We start from the raw sequence: 13,280 nt of genomic DNA, 5'->3' as shown, positions 1-13,280 counted from the left end.
AAAGTTTTAGGTTTTGGTGTACTTTATATTGACCAAGCTTGTGCACCTGAGAAAAAAAAATAGCTTGCATCACTAAATGCAGATTTTGTTCCACGTTGCACAAAGATCAATGCAAATTGCAACATTTACAAGTACTGACTCTAGTCTGTCTTACACTTTTAGCTCCCCTTAAAGGGACCAGCATAAATGATAAAATACTGTATTCTTTAGTGTATGTGTTGCACAGTGGTCAGCTCACTATGGCTGCATCTTAATTTAATAAAAAATGTTATATCCTATATTTGTAAATGTGATGAATCAGAATGCCAGCCTCTCGTTCACTTTTTTTTTTTTCCCGTTGCTTTAAAGTAATAAGCGCAAGAGCATCCTGATGTATGTTTGACATTATTAGCTTATATTTGTTTGGGCACAAAATTAGGAGAAATAGTTAATCGCACAAAGAAAACCATTTATAGGGTGTGACAAATATATATTAAAGGTGTTGTAAAGGCAGAAGGTTTTTTATCTTAATGCATTCTATGAGAGATTAAGATATCCAGAACACCCTCATACTTACCTGAACCCCAGCGATGTCCACGAGTCCCTCAGCCATTCTGGACTCTCCCTCCTGATTGCAGCGGTGCCATTGGCTCCTACGGCTGTCGTTCAGTCAGCCAATCAGGAGAGACGGGGCAGGGCCGAATGTGTCTGAATGGACACGCGTAGCTGCAGCTTGGCTCAGGTGCCCCCATAGCAAGCTGCTTTTTTTGGGGGCACTTTACAGGAGGGAGGGGCTAGTAGCAGCAAAGAGGGACCCGCTAAGGGGAGGTTCCAGGCTGCCCTGTTCAAAACCACTTCACAGGGCATGCAAGTATAACATGTTTTGTTTAAAAAAAAAAAAAAAACTTTACAATTACTTTAGGGTTATAGACCCAACTGATATTAACATCCGTAAACTATACACGAGACAAACAGTTTGGCCTGCTCTTTTCCTAAGCAAGACTGCAAAGCATTTTGGTGCAGGGAAATTTGTATAGTGTAGTGGTGTCAAAATCCATTTCATTGTGGGCTGCATCAGCATTAAGGTTGTTATCAAAGGGCCAGTTGTATCTGTAAGACTACATGTCCAGGCCAAGCCCCTTATGGTCAGTGGTCGAGTCCCTTCACCCTCCCTTGCATCACATGGCCCACCAACATGTGCTGCTTTTGAAGAAGCTGGGGGTGGAGCTGTGAAGCAGAAAGTGCAGGGTCTGGAGAAGGACCAGAGGATAAAGTCAGCTGCTGGAGTCTGCTGAATGCTGAGACCAAGGAGGCGAAGACGAGGTGGTGCTGCAGAATGAGGCGCAGAATCTGTAGGAGTCCTGTCGTCCTCTCTGCTGCTGACTGCTGAGACGAGCTTCTCTGTGGCTACACAGAGATGTGCAGGATCTAGTGAACAAGTTCTGTCTTCCTCTGTGCTGCCAACTGCTGAGACAAGGTGACAAGGGGGGGTGCTAGAGCTGTAGGAGCGGCGCGGGGCAACATGAAATGACCTGGAGGGCCGGATTCGGCCCGCGGGCCTTGTGTTTGACACATGCTGTAGTGTAAAAGAAAACCTCTGCTTGTCCCAGCAGACGTGCCCAAACAAACTATTTCCTTCTCTAATGTACGTCTGCTGGGTGCGCTGTGTAAACTGCATGTAGCCTCCGCTACATACAGTATACAGAACTGTATTCCGGGTGTGGAATGAGACCTTCCGGTCTCACTCCTAGAACAAAATAGCGTCAGGTGAGCTGCTTTGTATTCTATCAATGAATATAAAGCTTCCTCTTATTGGCTGAGTCAGAGGCAGGCAGATGATGTCATGATCTGACTCTTCGAGGAATCTTTGTGTTCATAGAATGCAAAGCTGCCTATGAATGGCTGAGCGCTGCTCAGCCTGATGTGATTTTGTTGTAAAAGACAGGTCGTCTCGTTTCACTCCCAGAACACCGTATTGTATGTAGTTGAGGCTACATGCAGTTTTTACAGCACACCCATTGGGCACATGTTAGTGAAGGAAATTATTGGCCCAAACAAACTTTTTAAAGTGGAAGTAAAGACACAGCTTTAACAGGAAAGATATAGCTTTATTCAATCCAAAGGTAAAGGCTCCGGGACCTAGACCAGAGCTTATTTAAACCCCATTTTCTCAATATCCTCACAAACCCCGAAGTCTCTTTCTTTATTTATGAGCAGAGCAGATCCAGCATTACCCCATATACATAGTCTATAAAATGGAACCCTATATTTAGCCTTAAAACTTTTTAAATGTTTTGAAATGGATATCATGCAATTGCACCTCTCTCAATCCTTGTAATGTAAACAGGCATTTTGTTCAGTGCTTGAATCCTGCAGATTATAGATGGCACTGTAATTTGAGATATTAGTATTCAGATCTTAACACAGTAGTAAACTGACTTTTTGAAATAGATGTGCACTTACTGTTGCACGTTTTGGCTGAAGAATTTATAGGTACGATTTCATATCTCCTTTACTACATAGAAGAAGAAAAAAGATCAGTTGAGTTGCTTTTTACAAGATTGTTAATAAATATCTAAATGAAAGTGTTTGTTATCCCAACACTTATTATTCCTGAAGCATATGTAAACCCAACATTTCATATAACCTATATGTGCCTGCTGTACAATGTACTTGTATGAGAAAGTATCCTGTTTTCTTTTTGTATTGCTGCCTTTGTGTGAAATCCCTGGTGTTCCTGCTAGTGTCTCTGCTTTCCTATTAACCACTTGACGCAAACTGACGTAGACCTACGACGGCTGACTTTAAAGTGCAGTTCCACCCAAAAGTAACTCGTTTTGACTGCTCTCCCCTCCCACTTCCGCTCTGAACGCCGCCGCGCCCTGAGTGGAAGTTCTCCTCTCCCCCTCCATCCTTGCAATCTTCTGGGACATGCCGGAGGTCCCAGAAGATTGCCGGCCAATCAAGACGCACAGCGCAACTCGCGCAGTGCGTACCCGGCTGTGAAGCCGCAAGCTGTCACAGCCAGGTGCCCACAGTGGTGCCGGCGCCGCCGAGACCAGAGGGAGAGGATCGAGGCTTCGGACAGCCGCATCGCTGGACCGTGGGACAGGTGAGTGTGTGTTAAAAGTTAGCAGCTACACTTTTTGTAGCTGCTGACTTTTAATAAACACAGAAATCCTGGAACTCCGCTTTAAGTGGTTGTACTGGGATGATGCCTCCTAGCTACCGTTTTTTACGGTCGGCTTTCCGGCGGTGACGACCGATGCGGTGATCCCGTCCCACAGAGACCTGAGCAACCAGCTGGCGCGTCCGCCGGCTGGATGGAGTCCCGATCAAAGCCCGACCCCGATCCCTCCATAAAGAGTACCTGTCACTGCATATTGCTGTCACAAGGGATGTTTACATTGCTTGGACAGCAATAAAAGTGATCAAATTTTATTTATTTTTTTAAAAAAACCTGTTACAATTTAAAAAAAAATAAATACATTTTAGCCGCCCCATCGCCGTGAGCTCGTGCACGAAAGAAAACGTATACGGGAGGTCGGGCTGCAAATCGCTGTTCAAACCACACGTGAGGTATCGCCGTAATTGCCAGAGTGTGAGCAATAATAAAAAAAAAAAAGAGCTACACTCTAACTCTAAACTGGTAACCGTTAAACAATTTTAAGGCGTCACCTATGGAGATTTTTATTGACCGTAGTTTGTCGCCATTCCGCGGGTGTGCGCAATTTTAAACCATAACATGTTGGGTATCTATTTACTCGGCGTGACATCATTTTTCACAATATACAAAAAAAATGGGCTAACTTTACTGTTCTTATTTTTTTTTTTTTTTTTAAATGCAGTGAAATGTGATTTTTCGTAATTTTTCCCCAAAAAAAATGGCGTTTGAAAGATCGCTGCACAAATACAGCGTGACAAATATTGCAATGACCGCCATTTTATTCTCCAGAGTCTTTGCTAAAATAATATATATAATGTTTGGGAGTTCTAAGTATTTTTCTAGCAAAAGATACTGATTTTAACTTGTAAACAAAAAGTGTCAAAAATGGGCTTGGGGCTAAAGTGGTTAAAAAAAAAAAGACCACACTAAGCAGGAGAGCACGCCATCAGTTCTCTAGCTATGCTGGAAACTCAGTGTAATCTCCAATGATCAGATTTGTCCTGATGCCCCCGCTGCACAGCCATTCACTGGCAAGCTCAGTGTGCTGCTGCTGCTTCTCCCCCCAGCTCCTATGCAGCTGAGAACAGAGGGAATGTAGTAATTTATATATAAAAAACAAGTATTTCTCTGTTCATTGACGAACACAGCTCCAGGTTCTTCTTAACCATTGGGTTATACTGCTCCCTACAGGAGTAGGACACTAGGCAGGAGAAAGCTTGCCTTGCCTCCCTCAGCTATAGGCACTCAGTTTTTTTTCTGCCTAGCCAGGAGTAAGGACCTAGTTCCTTGCTGGGATCTCTCTCTGGTCCTGGCAATTTATTTTCCTTTTTAAAATTGATTTTTTTCCTATATTTGTTACTTTGTTCCTGTGAGAATCTACTATCAACTGCCGGACTGGATAATCTAGATCCAGAGGGTCCCCTCAATCTGGCCAGTGAGCGCGCGCAAGCCTCAGATCCACGCTAGGTCGGCCACGACTTATCCCTACTGGACGGGGGGGGGCTGGCCTGCGAGTGAAGTCTCGCGAGGGCGCATTTGACCTGGCCTTGGCCTGGGTAGCAGCGTTCCTCCTGGCCGACAGCCTCCCATGTCCCGATGAATCGGTAGTCTGTCAGGAGCGGTGCCCACCCTGTTCCTGGTATAGTAAGTAACTGTTCCCTCTCTACCCCTGGAGGGTATTGGGGTGGACGTGGGCCCCTCCCTGGGACAGTGGGGCCCCGAGTTCCCCTCCCCCATCTGCTCTATAAAAATTCCGTGGTTACTGTGGGTCTTCAGGTTTGGCTTAGGCTGGTATTTATTATTGCCCTGGTATCACAAGCTCTGACAAGTGGGCTAAACTTTTCTGCTGGGACCTGGAGGGGAAAACGGCTTCCCCCTACCTTTGCAGAGCCAGCGGATCAGTTGATCCAGGAGCTACAGTTTATCTGTGATGCGTCTTTGGATGTGGCTCCTTTTCATTTTAGGCTGTCAGCAGTGGTCCTGCGACATCTTATCTGGCTAACAATGCTGGTCTGCGGACCAGACTTCTAAGAAGGCCTTCTTTGATCTCCCTTTTGTGGGGGATCACCTGTTTGGAACTTTCTTGGATGAAATCATTAGTAGACATGGGCCATTCTTCTTGGCTCATAAGAGGCCTTTTTTGTCCCTCAAGGGATAAAAGTCCTTCAGGACCTCCCCCGGAGGTTCCAATAAAGGCTCTTCCAGACCTGCAGACAAGGCTTCCTCCACATGAAGGGGCGCCCTCACCCGTATCTGGAGTGGGGGGATATCTTCGCTGATTTCCAGATCGGTGGATCTCTTTGGTACAGGTCAAATGAGTCAACAGTCATTCAGTCCGACTACAAGATCAAGTTTCAGTCTTTTCCCCCGGAAAGGTTCTTCCCTTCCAACCTGCCCTTGTCCCCAGATTGCTTACGGGGTCACTTTGGGGCAGTGCAGGAATTGTTCCTTCATGGGGTGATTGTCCGGGTTCCAGCTTCGGAATGTTTTCACAGGTTTTACTCAAACCTGTTTATAGTTCCCTGGAAGGAAGGGAAGGCACGTCTAATTCTGGACCTCAAGGTGCTAAACTGCCTTGTGCAGGTACAGAAGTTAAGAATGGAGTCCATCCACACGGTAGTGGCGTCCCTACATCTGAGGGATTTTCTCGCTTTTTTCGACATAAAGGATGCCTACCTTCACGTTCCAATATGTGTCGGTCACCAGCGCTTCCTCTGCTTTGCCGTGGGTGAGGAGCATAATCAGTTTGTAGCGTTTACTTTTGGTCTCTCCTCCGCTCCTCTGGGTTTCACAAAGTGTTGGCCCCGGTGCTAGCATTGTTGCGTCAACGGGGATCGCAGTACTGGGGTACCATGATGATCTCTTCTGCGAGCATAGTCTCCGACTGCTCTGATGGACGCCTTGGAGATTACTCTGCGATCTGAGGGAGTTTGGTTGGATTCTGAACCTTCAGAAGTCTGCTCTGGTTCTGTCCACAAAACGACTATCAGGGTGCATTCGGCCTCAGCCAGAGTGTTGCTTCCTCTGGAAAAACTCCAGTAAATGCAGGAGGCAATTCAGCTTCTGTTGTCCAGCAGACGGTCATCCCTCCAGGCTTGCATGCGGGAGCTGGGCCTGATGAGGTCTACCTTAGAGGCAGTTCCGTTTGCACTGTTCCACACAAGATCTGCGCAAAAAGAATCTGGTAAAATGGGACAAGAATCCAGTCTCTAGAGGTGGCTTCGTTCTCCGGCTTCGACAGGGAAATCCTTCTCCCCCTGTACTGGGTGATTTGTCACCACGGATGCCAGCCTGTCAGGGTGGGGAGGTGTCCTCGGCACAGCTTGTGCTCATGGAGTCTTGACTTGGGAAGAGTCCAGACTGCTGATCAATGTACTGGGGGCGCAAGAAGTGTCCTGGCAGATCAGGAAGTAGCTGGCATTCTAAAGCGGGCTGAATGGTTGTTCCAGCCCTCTCTACTGTACACATTCCATGGAAGGTACAGAGGTTTGTGGTATGGTCTCGGGATCCTCTGGCCGGTGCTGCAGACACATTAGTGGCTCCTTGGTGTCAGTATCGTCTGATTTATGCCTTTCCCCCTCTCAAACTTCTGCCAAGACTCCTGTGCAGGATTGAGGCAGCAAGGGATTCCGGTCTTTCTAGTGGCTCCAGACTGGCCTTGCTGGTCTTGGTACGCCGATCTGGTCCGGCTGGTCGCTGATGCTCCTTAGAGACTTCCCCTTAGGGAAGATCTGCTGTCCCAAGGGCCAATCTTCCATCCTGCTTTACAGTCGCTGGTTTTAATGGCTTGGCTGTTGAAAGCCAGGTGCTGAAGGATAGAGGTTTGCCTGAATCAGTGATTCCTACGCTGCTAAAGGTTAGAAAAATCTACCTCCTAGGAAGATCTACCATTGTACTTGGAAGATGTATGTTGTGTGGTGTGAGTCTTTTGGGGTTCTCCCTCGCTCCTTTTCGGTGGCTCTGATCTTGGCTTTCCTCCAACGGAGGGTATAGCAGTGCCTGGCCTTGAGTACCATTTAGGGCCATATTTCAGGCTTGGCGGTTTTCTTTCCTTGGTGCGTATCTTTATCCAGGGAGCTTAACACTTGGTACCGCCGTGGGTCCTCAAAATGGTGTTGCCAGTTATCCGGGAATCTCCCTTCGAAAATATTGTGAGGTTCTCCTGCTTGTGTTGAAGGCGGCCTTTATGGTGGCTATTACTTCTTCGTGCAGGGTGTCGGAGCTGGCAGTGTTGTCTTGTCGTCCATCTTACCTGTTGGTTTACAGAGCTAAGGTGGTTCTTCATCCATGTCCGTTCTTTCCAAAGGTCGTCTCTGATTTCCATTTGTATTAAGACATTGTGTATAGGCCTGGGACATAGGGAAGAAAACATCCTAATGAAATCGCTCTGCATTCCCTGGATTTGGTTTAGGCAATCGGGGGGGGGGGGGGGTGTACCTGGCAACTACGGAGTCATTTAGGGAGTCAGACTCACTATTTGTACTCACGGTTGGACCTCAAAGGGTTGGCCGCTTCTGCTGCGACCATTTCCAGATGTATCAGACAGGGATTCAAGCTTACTAAATTAGGGGGTCAGGTTCTCCTTTCCCTGGTAAGGCACATTCTACTCAGGTGCTTGGAGCCTCCTGAGCCTTTCCCCTGTTAGGCATTAGTGATGCAGGTTTGCAGGCGGCTATCTGGCAGTGTGTGCACACTTTTACAAAGTTTATTAAAATGGACGTGTTGGCATCTGCGGATGCTTCTTTTGGCCGCAAGGTTTTGCTGGCTGCTTTTGAGACGACCTGGTTTTTCTTTTCTTTTTTCGTTTGTTTTTTTTTTTTTATTTTTTTCAGGTGAGCTCTAGTTGTTATGGTTGAGCTCCATGTTACCTGGTTGGCTATGGTTAGCCTTGGGAATTTTCTTCTGCTGTTTTCCCACCCCTCAAGTTTGACACTGCTTTGGAGCGTCCCAATGGTTGGGAAGAATCAGGAGCTTTGTCCATCAATGAACGAAAGCGAAAATAGGATTTTTGACTTACCATAATAATCTATTTCTCTGATGTTCATTGACGCACACAGTACTCACCCCTCTGGAGTTTGCTATAGGCACTCAGTTTTGTTACAAGCAGTGTCAGAAGAAAGCCGAGTGGGTGTATACCCCCTGGGACTTTTTATAGGCATAGTCGAGCTTTTTCCTGCCCAGTGTCCTACTCCTGCAGGGAGCAGTATAACCCACTGGTTAAGAATTGGGAGCGGTGTCCGTCAATGAACATCAGAGAAGTGGATTTTACGGTACGTCAATCCAATCCCCCCCCCCCCCCCCCCCAGTTTAATAAACTGCTGCTCAGATCTCCTTTACATAAAAAAAAAAAAAAAGTTGTGACAGCCATCTTTTTGTTCTCGGTGGACTCTGCTTTCAGGGAATATAAATTGTTAGGGGGTTAGAAGTAACTTTCTAGTTTAAAAAAAAAAAAAAAAAAAAACTGATTTTAACATTTGAGAACTTTCATTATTCCACTAGACAACTAGTGGGGGTTTTACAAGGTGATCATTTACATTCACCTTAAGGTTAAAAGAATGAACTTTTGCCTCACATTTTGTATGATGTCTAAAAGCATTGTTAAAGCAGAACTACACTTTCTCAATCAACTTTTATTTTTAATCATGTTGCTAGCCTTAGTAAATAGTTTCTATTCACTTGTTTTATGGCTGAAATAATTGACCAAATTTAAAAATGAGTTGTCAACAATTTTCATAATTAGTTGGCTTGCATATTAGTTGGAATGCATTATTTGTTTGCATATCAGGAAAAACAGTGCAGCGCACATACAGTTCAGTACACCGTCCATACATGTCAGTAAGTGCCTGCGAGCTTGTAAATTTGTGAGGAGCAATGCCTCATGGGACATGTAGTCCAGGGCAGGAGAAGGAAGAGATTTTAACCACTTCTGGACTGGAAGATTTTCCCCTTAATTACCAGGCCATATTTCGCGATTCGGCACTGTTATTTTAACGGACAATTGCATGGTCGTGCGACGCTGTTCCCTAATAAAATTGATGTCCTTTTTTCCCCACAAATAGAGCTTTCTTTTAGTGGTATTTGATCACCTCTGCAATTTTTTTTTTTTTTTTTTTTGCGCTGTAAACAAAGTGCGACAATTCTGAAAAAAATTGAATAAAAATTCACTTTCTGCTATTTAACGTTCCCCCCCCCCCCCCCCCCCCAAAAAAAAAAAAAATTTTCAGGCCAATTTGTTTTTTGCTACATAATTTTGCTATAGGGGCATTCTGAAGGCAGGAGGAGCCAGAAGCATTGGTGGGGGACCCCTAAAAAGGAGGATCAGGGCTGCTCTCTTGCAGAGAGCAGGTAAGTATGACATGTTTGTTTTTAAAAGGAAAAAAACAAACAAACAAAAGTTTACAATTAGGCTCCTTTCACACGGCCGCTCCGTGTGAAAGGTCCGCTGCGGGACTTTTTTTTTTTTTCTTCCACGGAGCGGATGACATTTCTGTCATCCGCTCCGTGTGCCCGCATATCATCCCGTCCGTTTGCGGATGATATGCGGACATAATGTATGTCTATGGCACTGCGGATGTCAGCGGATAACACCGCTGACATCCGATTTTCCTTCCTTTCCGTGTTTTACACGGAAGAAAAAATGGGTTCTGTTCCATTTGTAAAAACGGAACAGAACTGAATGGAGGAAAATCGGGTGTCAGCGGGTGGTATTCCGCTGACACCCGCAGTGCCATTCACTTACATTATGTCCGCAAATCATCCGCAAACGGATTGGATGATTTGCGGACACACGGAGCGGCCGTGTGAAAGGACCCTTACATTGAGAGCTCTGTGCAGGGAAGATCCGCTTCTGAACTCCGAGAAGCTGGAAGATGATAGACTGGAGGTAATGGAAGGCATTACAATTACGTTTAGGCTGCATTCACACTTGAGCGTAGCGTTTTTTACCGCGATTTTTACTGCGATTTTGCCGCGATTTTTTCAGGCGTTTTTCATTGACATCTATCAAAAACGCTGGTAATCAGCCCAAAAAGAAGCTCATGTACTTTTTTCAGCTACAGGCGTTTTGCAAAACGCTCACATGTGAACAGGGGCCATTTAAATGAATGGGGTTTTACTTGTTGGACGTTTTGGAAGCGTTTCTTTTGAGCGTTTTTGGAGCTGAAAACGCCCAGGTGTGAATGGAGCCTTAGTCCCGGTTCACACTTGTGCGATGCGGGAAGGCTGCGAATTCGCAGCCTGTTCCCCCATCGCAGACGCACATCTGGCAGTGCACACTGCCATATGCGATACGCAGGGGGTGTCAATTAAATGTTAATGACACCCCCAGTTTGATCGGATCGCATAAGTGTGAACCACTGTGTGATCCGATCCTGATGCGGCTGGAAAAAAGGGTCCTGTACGTCTTTTGTGCGGGTGCAGTGTGAATTTCAGCCATGCAAAGTGTATGGCTGAATTCACATCCGATCGCATGTAATGAAGGAGCAGTGCGCTCGAATTACATGCGATCGCCGCCCTCGCAAGAGTGTGAACCGGCCCTTAAAGTAAAAGTTTACCAGTATTGTATATGATATTTAAAATTATTAGATCCATGAAAAGTCCTTCAGCCTTTAGTACTACTTTAATATTTAAGTTGCATCCCCCGTCATACAGCTTATTGGTTAAAATACCCTGTATATCCTACTTCTGGGTATATAAAATTTTATATAATATATATATATATATATATATATATATATATATATATATATATATATATATATATATATATATATATATATTTATATAATATATATTATATATATATATATATATATATATATATATATATATATATATATATATATAATCTTTCACAGTAGAAATGAATCCCTTACAGTAGTGATCTACTATAAAGGGCTAGTTTTTGTTTAACCCCATAGTGTCCGATGATACTAAAAGCATGCTGCCGCTATTTTATCTGGAGAGGTGGCGCGGCGCTTTCTCATTCAAGCACCTTCCTGCCTGCATGCTTGAGCTAAGGGGAGATGGATTCCAGAAAGTAAATGCTACATGGATCATCTGCTCTTACTCAAGGTGACCAGGACTTAAAATAGTAAGGGAGGGAGGGGATTCAGAGTGATTTATCAACAAAATAAAGCATGGAGGCATGGATGGGTGAGTTTGCTTTGTTTGTTATATTGAATTAAATAGAATTTCCAGTTTGTGGTGCTCATATACAGTTAAGTTCCACTTTAAATCAATTAAAGACTAATTGTACATAGGATTTATTTTGGGCTGTATCCATTTTGTTCTATCTAGAAATAAGAAGTGTCTGGTATTTTATTTTCAGATGAACCATGCTTGTCGAGCCTTAACCTATATGATGGAGGCGTTGCCAAGGTCCTCTGCTGTGGTTGTTGATGCGATCCCTGTGTTTTTAGAGAAGGTAGGGGCTGATTTGTCCTTCCATATCTGGAATAGTGTGCACTGGGCCTGACATAAACAGCTAGATTACCCTTTGTTTGAAATGTGTTACAGTTGCAGGTCATTCAGTGTATAGATGTAGCAGAACAGGCTCTCACTGCTCTGGAAATGTTATCCCGCAGGCACAGTAAAGCCATCCTACAAGCTGTAAGTACCACTCTTGGCTACCTATATTTTTGTGCTGCCTTACCGGTCATCTGGGCTTGTATTTGTAAAAAAAAAAAAAAAAAAAAATGTGCACATATTAATGAGCTTTTTAATTTACAGGGAGGACTTGCTGATTGCCTCCTGTATCTAGAGTTCTTCAGCATCAATGCGCAGAGGAATGCTTTAGCCATAGCAGCCAACTGCTGCCAGAGCATCAGCCCAGATGAGTTCCACTTTGTTGCTGATTCTTTGCCACTGCTAACACAGAGATTGACCCATCAGGTGAGAAACTGATGTTGCAACTGTGTAATATTTGTGTTTAGAGTAAAAGCCAGCAGTAAAATATATATATGATTAACATAAGTCGAAAAATAAATATACCACCAGTAGGTTGTTTTAATAGTGTTGTTGAATTCAGAGCTCCTGTAATATATCCAGCAACAAAAAGGAAACATTTCATTTAAATGAAAAGTTGTTCAAAAGTAAAAAGTTTGCCTTGAAATATTTGCCTGATCGTATTTCAGTTTTATTATCTTTGGACATCTTGATTGGTAGGCTTGGGATGATACAACTCCTTTGCATGTGCACAGGGGTAAGTCATCCCAGCACCAAGGCATGCTGAGAATGTACACAAGTCTGGCATGTGCTGCTTAAAGTACATTTAGTAGAAAAGGAGCTTTTATTGCAAAAAAGACAGCATTTCTTCTACAATAAACGCCCACCCACCAGCAAACTTCAACAGTTTACTATAGTTTCACTTTAACATAAAGATGTTATGCATGGCATTGAATTTCCTGCAGCTGATTTTATAAAAATTATCTGACTGAGACCTCAGTTGCCTTCCCATCAATGGGGAAGCATTGTAATGGCATAAGGGTGCCTGCTGTATAAACTAGGCGGGTGTTTGCTTTTTTTCTTTTTTTAAGAATTTGTTTCCCAGTCACTTCAAGTGAGCCTCTTGTGGGGTCATAAAAGGTTTTTAAATTAACAATGTTCCCAAAACTGCTTTTGGTATCTGCAGGTGCTTTTTTTTTTTTTTTTTTTTAATCCTTATTTTCTTCTGACCTGGGGAGACCATTGGTCTTAGAACCGTGTTCTCCCCAGCCTGTGATGGCAAGCTTTGCAAAACGTCAGGCAACGATGCAGCTGCAAACCATCATGCTCCCCCTACCGTGCTTCACTGCGAGAATAAGGTTTTTGTTATTTATGTGCATTCCTCTTCCCTTTCATCCTGAATTAATGCATGAAATGTTTCTTAACTCTTGTATCCCCACAAACCTTGTGCCAGAAACCTAATGAAGCCGCTTGATGGTCTTTATAAACTTGAGAAATGAAGCAGAGGGTTTTTTGGTGGTGTGCTCCATGAATATCATTTGTGTTTGTTTTTTTTTTTTTCGTTTTTTATTTTATTTTTTTTAGTTTTGCTTGTTCTGAACATTTTAGGGCAGGGGTGTCAAACTCCATTTCATCGCGGGACACATCAACATTATGCTTGCCCTCAAAGGGCCTGTTATATCTGTAAGAC

At 44.1% G+C, this 13,280-nt stretch overlaps 1 protein-coding gene across 12 annotated transcripts in view; it reads left to right on the top strand.

Moving 5' to 3' along the window:
- TRIP12 (thyroid hormone receptor interactor 12) overlaps positions 1-13,280 on the top strand; it is a 288,722-nt gene that overhangs the window by 146,191 nt on the left and 129,251 nt on the right. For all 12 annotated transcript variants that reach the window (XM_082249184.1, XM_082249183.1, XM_082249179.1 and 9 more), the window contains 3 exons: positions 11,475-11,570; positions 11,663-11,755; positions 11,876-12,037. In XM_082249184.1, the coding sequence (XP_082105310.1) occupies positions 11,475-11,570; positions 11,663-11,755; positions 11,876-12,037 (351 nt within the window). The remainder of the gene's footprint in view (positions 1-11,474; positions 11,571-11,662; positions 11,756-11,875; positions 12,038-13,280) is intronic.

This window comes from Pelophylax lessonae (assembly GCF_965119305.1).
Source record: "Pelophylax lessonae genome assembly, chromosome: 3".
Lineage (NCBI taxonomy): Eukaryota > Metazoa > Chordata > Amphibia > Anura > Ranidae > Pelophylax > Pelophylax lessonae.
The sequence above is the reverse complement of the archived record's forward strand: the minus strand, read 5'-3'. Positions and strand labels throughout refer to the sequence as shown.